The sequence below is a fragment of the Hirundo rustica genome, chromosome 18 (genome assembly GCF_015227805.2).
Source record: "Hirundo rustica isolate bHirRus1 chromosome 18, bHirRus1.pri.v3, whole genome shotgun sequence".
Classification (NCBI taxonomy): Eukaryota; Metazoa; Chordata; class Aves; order Passeriformes; family Hirundinidae; genus Hirundo; species Hirundo rustica.
In genome coordinates, this window is record NC_053467.1 from 11,883,664 (window position 1) to 11,894,470 (window position 10,807).

The 10,807-nt window shown below is 42.7% G+C and overlaps 1 protein-coding gene across 4 annotated transcripts in view; it reads left to right on the forward strand.

Moving 5' to 3' along the window:
• ASPSCR1 (ASPSCR1 tether for SLC2A4, UBX domain containing) overlaps positions 1 to 10,807 on the forward strand; it is a 40,119-nt gene that overhangs the window by 29,094 nt on the left and 218 nt on the right. For 3 of the 4 annotated variants that reach the window (XM_040081504.2, XM_040081501.2, XM_040081503.2), the window contains 4 exons: positions 8,124 to 8,175; positions 8,897 to 8,966; positions 9,297 to 9,472; positions 10,725 to 10,770. In XM_040081504.2, the coding sequence (XP_039937438.1) occupies positions 8,124 to 8,175; positions 8,897 to 8,966; positions 9,297 to 9,472; positions 10,725 to 10,750 (324 nt within the window). In that variant the 3' untranslated portion in view covers positions 10,751 to 10,770. The remainder of the gene's footprint in view (positions 1 to 8,123; positions 8,176 to 8,896; positions 8,967 to 9,296; positions 9,473 to 10,724; positions 10,771 to 10,807) is intronic. The other variant, XM_040081502.2, reaches the window with a different exon arrangement.

Below are 10,807 nucleotides of genomic sequence, written 5' to 3' on the forward strand. Positions count from 1 at the left end.
TAATCACTTATAAGCAAGGGTACTCTTTTCTGTTCATCTGTTTTTTGTTCACTGTTAGGGTACTGGCTGGATTGAATGGACTTCTGCTCTGCCTGTGGTTCTTCTGTCCTTGGGAGAGCTGTGTTTAATGTCAGTGGCTGTGTAGCCTATGTCCCTTGCTTGGGGCTTTTCAGCCCTTCCAGGTCATGGTCTGTTATGGCAGGAACAATTCTGTGTGTTTATAAACATTTTGCTTGGATGAAGCATCAAACACCAAAAAACCCAATTCCTGACAAGAACTTGTCATGCTGTTCTGGTTACCCAAACTGCTGTCAAAGACCACAGAACTCTGACCTGTGAGGATGGTGCCTTATCCTAGTTTGGGCTGGCTGATTCTGGAAGAAGCTTTGCTGCCATTAACCAATGTAAATCCTTATTCCACCATGTTAATGCAGACCCCATGCCATAATTTTTCTGCTTGGGTAAGTTTTCCCTTCTGCTGGGGTCTGGGTGCCTGGAAGAAAGGGACTGAAAGGCCTTTCTTCTCTGGACAGAAACAGGTATGGAAGTCACTCCAGCTGTTGTGTCCATGCCCACTGTGTCATTGTTGGCTGCTGCGTTTAGAGGCGTCTGTTCCCAACGAGGCTGCACTGCCTGAGCCTCAGGGCTCTCAGTAAAAATAACCCTGGCCCAGACCAGGAACGAAAGAGGTAATGTTTGTGGTGCTGGGGTAGGAGGGGCAGCGCTGGGGGTGGGACCTGTTCACTGTTTCTCACGTGAGCTGGTGGCCTTCCAAGCTGAGAAATCTTCAGTCTGGTAAGAGGTTTGTGTGGGCCAAGGGTCTGCTCTGGCTGTGAGACCGAGCGCTGTAGAGCAGGCTGCAGTGCCCCACTGTGCGCTGGCTGGGGCTAGGCTCTGTGCAGGAGCATTTGTGGAGACCTTTTCCCTTTCATTCATCTTGTGGTTCATGGAAGGAAAACATCTTGTACTTTAGTCAGAGCTCCCCTTCTGTTCCCTGATCTGGAAGGAGGGAGGTGAAAAGACAAATCTGCTCTGTAAAGACAGGAGGGAGATGGTTGAGGTGCTTTGTAAAATAATGTGGCTTTGGGGGTGGGGAAGGAGGGGCTTTTGCTCTAAGGTGACCTGGCAGTACACAGCACCCCTGTAGTGAGAAAGCTTGTTTTGGAATAAGTGTTGTGGTGCATAGGATGTGAATGTAAGTGAAGTGCTGTGGAGTATGCAGTTCTTTTGGACATCATAGGAAAAAGAGAGCTTGGGTAAAGTAACGGTACAACTAATTGCTCAAGTTTTTTGAATTTTTGATGTGTCTTTGATGGGTTTGGAGGATGTGTGAAAGGTTCGGGAGGAAGTTTGTCTTTAGTGGTAATACATCCTTTAAGGGTTCAGGTTGTACCATGCAGCTGCCAAAATTCGCCACTTTTGCCCCAAATGCTGCACGTCAGTCATGTTACCTGTGGCCTCTTGGGATGCTTGGCACCTGATGTGCTCCCTTTGCAGAGATGCCTGCACATAACCTGACTCTTGAGTTTTCCAAAGCAGGTGCTACCATTGTGTATCTAGCCGTTCTGGATTTTTTTTCAACATTTAATTTTCATGTTATCCCAGGTCCTAAGTTAGCAGTAGGATATCCTCCACTCTACATACTATGTTGATGTTGTTGGTAAGGAAAAATGGATGGTGTCTGAGGCAAATATTTGAGCATTCAAATATTTATAAATTACTGAAATTTGTGCTGTAGCAAATAAAAGAAGTGACAGCAGATGGTGGAGTACCATATTACCAATACTTCTGCTCTTTCCACCCTCTCCTTCCATTCAAGCTGACAAGTTTGGCACCACATTCATTACATTTGATCGCTTACAATGAAGGGAGAACCTTTATGCTGCTAGCAAAACCAGGAGAAAAGACAAATGTTGTCGACTTGTTTGCCAAGATACTTGGACTGAAAGAAGTGTCTGAAGTGAATTCTCCCAAAATCTGTGTGTATTTACAGTATAGTGAACACACAGATTGGCAGCAATGTGGAGTTTTTGAAACCCATAAAGACTTCAAGGCATTGCTTTGATTTTTTGTTGTTGCTGTTTTTGCTGGCAGCCTTCTCCTCATGTCCCTTGAAGTGTTTTATAATGTTCTGCTTTCCAGAGCTGATCAACCACAGGCTTCCCTGTTGTAGTGCTTGGCTTTGGGTTCCTTATAGCTCCAGTGGCTTGTTTGTGTTTTTTCTAGGCTGTCTGAGCTTTTTAGAGTTGCTTCTTAGCTTCTTTCTCCTCCCAGAAACAGGCGGTTTTGTAGTGCGTTTCTGGGGTGGGTTAGTGGAAAAAAATCATTGCTTGCTATGTTAATACTTGGAAAGATTTAGCAGAAAGTAGGAGTACCAGTCACTGGAAAAGTCGAGGCAGCAGAGAGGGCAGAAGGCCATCCTCTGTCTACAGAGGAGCTAAAGGAATCCACAGGCTTCCACATAAAAAGTCTTCTAGTCAGGTCTTAGAGTGCACTGAGTGTTGCATACCATGAGGCAGAAATCCACATGAGCTGTTTGTTCCTTTCTTTGCCTTTGGTTCTCTGACCATATCCTATTTTTTAATGCCAGTTTGGGCAGTATGTCTGGCACGCTTGTTCGATGAACCTGACTACAGCTCAGGCAGTACGAAGCCTTCTCTTTTGGCAAGAGTCTGAATGCAATTCCAGAAAAAATTACTTCATCAGAGTCAGTCTGTCAGAGGTATTTCCTGTGGCTGGCCTTGCGGTTCTTGCACTCACTAGTGAAGAAAATTGCAATTAATACTGAAATTCATCCAGCACAGAGGATGGCATTCACCTAAAAGTCTTAGTCTTCTCCATCCAGGATTTTATCATCTGACTGCATTTGGTAGCAATCTTTGTGGTGAGGTCTGTTACTTACGCTCGCAGAGACTGTCCATGCTTGCCTCATGATGCTGGCTTCGAGGACAACTGGGTTCTTTGGTCCCAGTGAGAGGCTCATTGCACAACTGAATTTGGAGGGGAAATGCTGCCCAGAATGTTCATTGCTACTGTCAGTTTTGAAGGCCAGATCTTTCAGATCTCAGCTATCAAGGTCTCAATGAATGCTCTTTATATTTGGATTCTGTCATAAGTAGCCTTCCCAAAATAGTGCTTTCAAATCTTATCTTTGCCTTATGAATGTTAAAGGTCCCCTGCCCTAGCTGTACCAGACCTCCTCCATGTTGGCCACAGAACATCCATCTCTCCTGACAGCTGAAGTCCACATTGGGCAGCTTTGTTCTCAGGTTATAAACACAAACTGCTTGATCTGCCTCTTTCACTATGACTGTGGTGTTTATTTCTGTTTCAGCAATGCTGTGCAGTCTTGCTGAAGAAACTTTTGATCCACCGGCCTTCCAGTTGAATTTTCCAAGAGCTAGTTTATGTGTTTGGGGTGTGTGTACTATGCAGTTATTTCATGTTGGTAGCTTGGGTTTCTCCCTCCATGTGCGTGTTCCTTTGAAGTGCTTATTTTCTTATTCATCTTCCTAACATCAGTCTAACATCAGACCTGTGGCACTCTGATCTTCTCAGACTGCGTAACGGAAAGAATGCTGCTCCTTCTGGCAGCTGCAAGTTCCCTTCAACAGCAGCCTCTGCCTGGTCTGACAGCATTGCTCTGTCAAGGAAGAGAACAACTCCCCGGGAATAATGTACAGCATCTGCAGTGCTCTGTTCTAAGATTTTTTTTGCACGTGTATGTCTGAGAAAGGGGAAGCATTGAGGTGTTATTTGGGGAAGGTTCTGCCTGAAATATTTTCTGTGTTCTAGAGATCAAGTTACTAAAATATGCAGTAAAACAAAGCAGAAATGCCTCTGCTGTATCACAGCTGGATTCACAAGGGACTGTTGTTCTAAAGTGGGATATTTTTATCATGGAATGTGAGATCAGCAGCCCCAGTGGTGCCACTCCACAGCCGGGATGCCGTGCTGTCACAAACCACGCTCACCACTGCAGTGTCCGAGTAACTGCCCTCTGAGTAAAACCGGAGTTACTCAGTTGCATAGTTCAGACTAAATGTGGCTTCGTGAGTAACAGGCTGGTCTTCAGATCTCTGAAATAGAAAGTGTTCATTTAAACTTCTGCAACTGTAACTAAACAAATGGATGAAGCTGTGTTACATCTTTTTAAAATCTGAGGAGCTGGTTATTTAGAATGATACTTATTAAATGAGACGGGTAATGGGCAGGACATTGACTTCCTTTTCTCCTTGCTTCAGTGACTCTCTAATCCTTTCAGAAGAAAGCTGTTCTGTGATTATGATCTTGGATGGGGCTCTGGAGACTTGCGTGCTTACTCCTCACTGCTGCTGCTGCCATCCTGTGTGACCTTATCTCTTTAGGTCTCAGTTTTTCATCTGTATAAAAAAGAAAAGCCCCAAAAAACTGAAACAAACAAACAAACAAAACAAAACAAAACAAAAAAAGGAAACTCACAAAAATAAAAACAACTCACAAACTTGAGTCTTTTTATTTACATCACATTTATATAATTGCAAATTGGGGCACCATTTTCAGTTGGATTTCTAGGTATTGGTTCAATAAATCTGACTGTATGTTGTAAATATGCCTTGCACTGTGTGATTTGAACATTATGGTTCAAAAGATTAATAGCATCTATTTCCCCAGTCAGAATGGCAGATTTTTTTGGCTGGAAATCAAAGCAGCAAGGACGAGAAACGTTGGGTGTTGGAGTGTAGTAACGGGCTGTTGGCTCAGTCCTATTGTAGTAATTCTCTGCACAGAAGTGAGTGGAGCTTTTTGAATTACTTGTTTCAAACATCCTTTGATTCTTTTGGTTGATCTGGCAGGCTCAGTTTGATTCTAAGAGTTCTCAAAATCTGTTCTGATTCACAGATGTTCTTGCAAGAGCCCTACGCAGTGAAGAACTGCAGAATTGTTCTCCTAGAAGCATTGGCAGGTGCATTAGAACAACTGCAAACATTAGAATAGCTGACTTGAAGATACAGTTTTCAGGTGATGGTCTGCCCAGGGTTTTGATCATTACATTCTTAGACGCGTTAGAGAATGCTAAAGGCTTTGACTTTGGGCTTATATGTTTTCATGGACAGAATCTACTAAAACCTCCTCATCTTTATGCTGAGACAGTCCTTGGACAGTGGGATCATTCTACTGGCCTGCTTTTATTTTTTAATGTGAAATTGCTGCTGATTTAAATACTTTCAGATTATAAAGAACTCTGGGACAGCATTAGGTCCTGCCAGTGAGTGGCTAGAGAATTCCCAGGTGAGGTGTAGCTGGCTGCTTTCTGTGCTGCACCCTCAGGGAGTGCTGGGATTGGGGTGGTACTTGACAATTCCACGCAAAGGAAGCTAGACCAGGGGTTCTGTGCATGAGCCAATAGTCTGTTTGAACTGAAGAAAAATAACTTATTTTATGGAGGTATGGAAAGAGGGGACTCCATGTTGGCTGACCCCTAGGAAAGGATAGGGATGCAGGAAAAGGAGCCATGGGAAGGACGTTGCAGTCTGTGTACTTGAGGGCTGCTGCAGAGCCTCTTTAAGTTTCTTTCAATTAAGATTTTGAACTGAAACATTTGGACTGATGTTATGCCAGCAGTGGGAAATGGTTGTGGATGTGGATCCTGAAACTGTGAACTGTGGTTATTTGACGACCTAGGAGTAAATGGGGTAGAGGTTTATATTGGGGCACAGTCTGTCTGTGTGTTTGTTGGTTGAGTGAGTCTGTCTAGCTCTTGGTCTGTTTCTCACTCTCTTTCTCTCTTTGTGCCTCACACAGACCCTGCCATGAATTTTCTCTGACCCCTTGGGGCCATTCCCACATGAGGCTTTGATGTGTGTGCCCAGAGCTTGATTGACAAGGAAGTTTCAGTGGCAACAGCAGGGAAACGAAGAGAAAAGGGCAGGGCTTTGAACTAAAGGGCTTTGAGTTCTGAGTTTCTGTGCTTACTTATCTCCTTCAGAATGTTAATTATTTACCAAGATAATTGGTCAGGAGGCAAAAAAAAGAGAGGGGAGGTTATTAAAAAATTCCAACACTAACACACTACAAAAACCTCATTTTCCAACTTGCAGCTGGCATGAAAAGGATGTTTTGTGTAAAAGGGCTTGAGTGTATGTGTGTTGGGGGGGGAGCTTTTTAAGGCACCCATTTCCTAAATAGACGAATGCTGTAGAAACATCAAAGCTCTTGTGAAAGTTTTTCTGGTGTTTCTAAACCATGTCTGGTACTTTGTAATTAAAAAAGTTTATGGAGAGCTGTCTTTGTGACTGGAGCACAACCAGGCAACCTTAGGCCCTGTTGATTGAGGAATGAAATGTTAAAAGACCTAATAATTATTTTGCTAGAGTGTCAGTTCAAGCATGTGAATTTGCCTGGATGCTTTAGCAGGAGCTGAGTCTGAGTAGAGTGATAAATGTCTCCTGTTTCAGCCTAGAGTGATGTTGACTGTGCTGCATGACACAGTCTCCTGTGGCCTCTGGATTAGTGACAAAAAAATGCGTAATACCATATGCTCATCTGAAGCTTGTAGGCAGGAAGAGAGGTGAAGGTCTTTAATTTCATTTTATTTCATTTTATTAGCCTGCATATTGGGCATCAGTCCACAGCCTCCTCTGTGAAGATCAGAGTTCTGTTGAGTTCTGGTAATTGCTGTGCTGGATTGGGTCCAAGGACCGTAATTCCAGTATCCAGCTTGGGCTGATGGTGGCAACAGAGGCTTAAGAAAACTTCAGAGCAGTCAGTCTGCCGTGCACAGTTCCCAAGCATGTATGAGTGATACCAAGTGGGGCAGTGTCTTGCTTTTATCTGGTTATTTATTTACTGGATCAGTGTGACAAGTTTAGTGTTACTGTTTTGCCAGGGAAAATGTAGACCATAAATTAACATTTGCTGTACAGTTTCTGGCTATAGCAGTACTTGCCTCTTTTACACCATGATGATTTGGTTTGTTTACCTGTCTCTTAGTACAAGGCTTCCTAAATCTTAACAGAATTGTTTCAGCTAGTTATTCTTTATGTGGTATTATACTGGCATATAATGCAGGTTATAAATATGACGGTCATTTTTTCAGAATCCTCTGCCTATCACACTCTTTTAATAATCTAAGCCTGAGCTTGCAGTAGTATCTGTCTTTTCATGTCGTAGCATGAAATTAAATAACTTTGACTCTCTTGCTCTGCGTTTCCGTTGGGAACACTTGGATGCACCACTGGATGTGTGGTGGTGTAGTGCTTTGCAATGTATCGCTGAGTTTTTTTGAAGATGTGGTCTGACACTGGGGTCACTGTAGGTTGCAGGGCAACCTCCATAGGTAGGTCCCTCCTTTATACCTACAGGTGCATTTGTGATTCCTTAGTTGAACAGGGGGTGTGTGAGTGCAGTTTCTGTGGTGCCCAGGAAAGGACCAAAAGATAATGAGGGAGCCTGCATCTAACATGTGGGGAGGGGTAGAGAGAGAGTCAAGGTTGTTCAGCCTGGACAAAAGAAGCTCTGGGGTGTCTTGTAAATGTGTGTAGTAAAAGAGATGGGAAACAGCAAGGGATGCGGTCCAGAGTTCTTAGCAGTGCCTTGTAAAAGGACAAGAGGAAATGGACACAAATTACAGGAACTTCCGTTGAAATAAAAGGAAAAAAAAAACCAAAAAAAACAAACCACCAAACCCACTGGATAGAAAAAATGTTCGAATATGGCAATTATTCTGATAAGTAGGAACTAGAAATTCAGGTTGGATTTATAAAAGGAACTACTTCATCCTAGAAAGGTGGTGAAACTAGATAAATTTCAACTATAGACAGGGCATAAATGTATTAAAATGATTTAGAATAGATTTTGGGAGGGCATAGGTGGATTTTTCTTCTCTTGGTGTCCTGCGTGAGCACTTGCTGTAAAGGTCTCATCACCTGTTAGGAAGAACAGATCATAAAATTTTCCTTCATGTCTTACTCTGAGTGGCCTGTGCTCTGCGCAAGTTAAAGTTTTCCTGAATTACAGATGGTTAGTGACCTTGGCTTGAACTCCATGAATTTGTCTATAGCTGTCTAACCTGCCTCTAATGTTCACAGTGAACTGTGAAAGTATCTACAGACAGTGATACCTTCTATCCCCTTTTGCTGCAGGCTAAACTTTTTCCAACTGCTGTCATTCATTTTGGATCGGAGGAATCCAGGGGTGAGTGCATTTCCTCTCTCCTTCAGCTGACTGTGTAGTTCCTGTAGTAGACTCAGTATTGCATCCTTACTGTCAAAAGTTCTTCGGTCAAAAGAAGCTGTAGTCCTTGAGAATGCTGATGAACCTCCCCACTCTGACTGGCTAAAGCTCTGTAGATCTGGTTTGGTCAGTTAGCTTGGGCACCGCTGTAGACATTGTACCTCTTCTATGGGATTTGATAGGCTGGGGAGTAGGCATTGTCTGCCGTGGGGTCAAGAATGATGGAAGAATGACTCCATAAAAAAAAAAAAATCTGGTTGTTCAAAATTTTAACTAGACAAATGTCTATGAAATGCTTTTGCAGAGCTCCTGTGGTAGTGGACTGGCTGGAGATAGTAGAACGGATCTGAATCTTTGGTTCTTTGGCATCTCTGATTTATGCTTAGAATCCCTGTTTCTCCCAGAGACCAAAGTAGGCTCTGGCTTCACAGAAAAGTTCCTGAGATGCAGTGAGCACTGAAAGAAAATATCGAGGTCTTGAGGTTTGAATGATGCAGTAGAACACCTCTGACTCGCAAAAGAATCTGGCATGGTTTAGTAATGTTCTGTGTCATCTGGGGGAAGGTGATGTAGGTTTACTGTAGTATACAGCAGGTATTTTTTGAGCTGAGAGCTATGTGATACTGTGGTGGTAGAGGTATCTATGCTACCAAATAAGTGATTTGGTTTCATTTCTAAACAGCTTGTTACCTGAAATCGAACCTGCTGAGCTCTGTGGTTTCTCCTTCTGCAGCTGATTTATTAGTAGCCAGGTATGTTGGGTTTGAATAGAGTTGCAAATGCCTTAGTATTTCAGGAATGGGAAGCATGAAATGAGCCCATCTTACTACAAAGAAACATGAAGATACAAGGACTTCCTTCTCTCCAGAAACAGTCGTACCATCATGCTTGACTTCATAGCTTTGCGAGTCCTTTGCAAAGTAGGATTTCAGTGACTTAAGTAAATGCTAGTGCTTCTATCATGGAAAAAGAAGAGCATTTTCAATCTAATTTTAAAAGTTTAAAGATGGTGGTGGTACAGGGGGCTAGTATGAAAAATGAAGCTTAGTTCTACTTACTTTTTTCTTTTCTCCAATGTCCAGATCATTAGCTTCTTCTCCTTCATCAACTTTAGCATCAGTGGCTCCATCCCTATCTGAACCAGAAGTGGGAAGTGACAAAAAGACCGTTGAGCAGCCAGAAGCAGTCAGCACTGAGAGAGCTCCGCAAGTGTTTAGGAAGGCCCCTGGGAAAATACCCAAATGGCTGAAGCTTCCAGGTATCAATGAATCATAGGAGAGGAGAGCTCTGCTCATTTGGAACTGCCCCAAAAGGCAGCCTCCTCTCTGCCAAACGTGTTGGATATTGACGGTATTGTTGCAAATGTCAGCTTATGCTTGCAGGACATTTGGTTCACCACTTGTCAGTCACAAATTTGTTGGTGACTTGAACCTCAGCCTTCACTGGAGAAGTATCTGAATGCAGATTCTGAGCACTGGGTAGTCTGATGCCTAATCCATATGCTTGTAGCATTTTTAACTGTGTTCTGAGCTTGATGTGCTGAGCTCTTATCTCTGCCAGTGTAGTGCAAATACTAATAGGCAGGATATTCTACATACCGAGGGCCCATGTAATCTGTTAAATCTCTAGCATAACTTTCCTTTTGCTGCTGTAGCCTGTTTTAGTACTTATACTTCTCTTGAATGATTTAGTTGGTCTTCCTTATGTTAACGTTCACTGCAAACAAGTAGGGGTTTTCCATAATTCAGATTGCAAACAAGGGTCCATTGTGATTTTTTCTTGTTTTATCCTGGTCAGAAAATTGTGACCTTGTTTTTAGTCCCAGAACAAATGGCTTATGTGTGTATTTTAGATGAGAATTTATACAGAATATGTAGTAATTATAAAAAGAATTCCTGAATTAAACAATTGGCAATATTCATTTTTTGATGCAGTGGCAAAGACAAGGGGAGTTGGGGGGGAGGAGAAGAGAAAGAAAGGGGGGAAAAAAAAAGAGACATTCAGTCTGCTCCCTTAATGGCAGCAAATCTAGTAATTCTTATATGGAGTGACCTGGCTAATAATGCCAAATGTTAACTTCATGGATGAGAATATTAGTATTTGTTTCTGGAAGACAGTGCAGGGCAATCAGTTCCAGCAAGCAGAGGGTGAGGTGTGAAGGCTGCAAACAGTGGGGTCAGTGTATTTCCCTGCTGTGGCTGGTCTGGTTTAGACTGGTGCGGAGATGCTGATGAAGTGGGAAACAGGATCTTCACTGTTTCCCATTTCTAGTGTGTTTGAAGCATTGCACTTGAAATAGTTTTCTTTTCCAAGATTAACTGGATAAAGCACAAACTATCATCTCACCTATCTGTGCAGGTTTCCCATTTAACAGCTGTTACGAAAGGTTAATAATATGCTCTAAGCTGCCTGTTAATAACATGAAGGATTATTAGGATAACAGGAAGTTCCCTGCTCTGAAAGTTGTAATGTATTTACCATTTTGTCTCCCCAATGCTGCCTGAGCACAGCAGTGACCAGAACCCTCAGCCACTAGATCATGTTACTGAGAAATTAGTAAGTGATAATTACATGGCCACTAGATCATGTTACT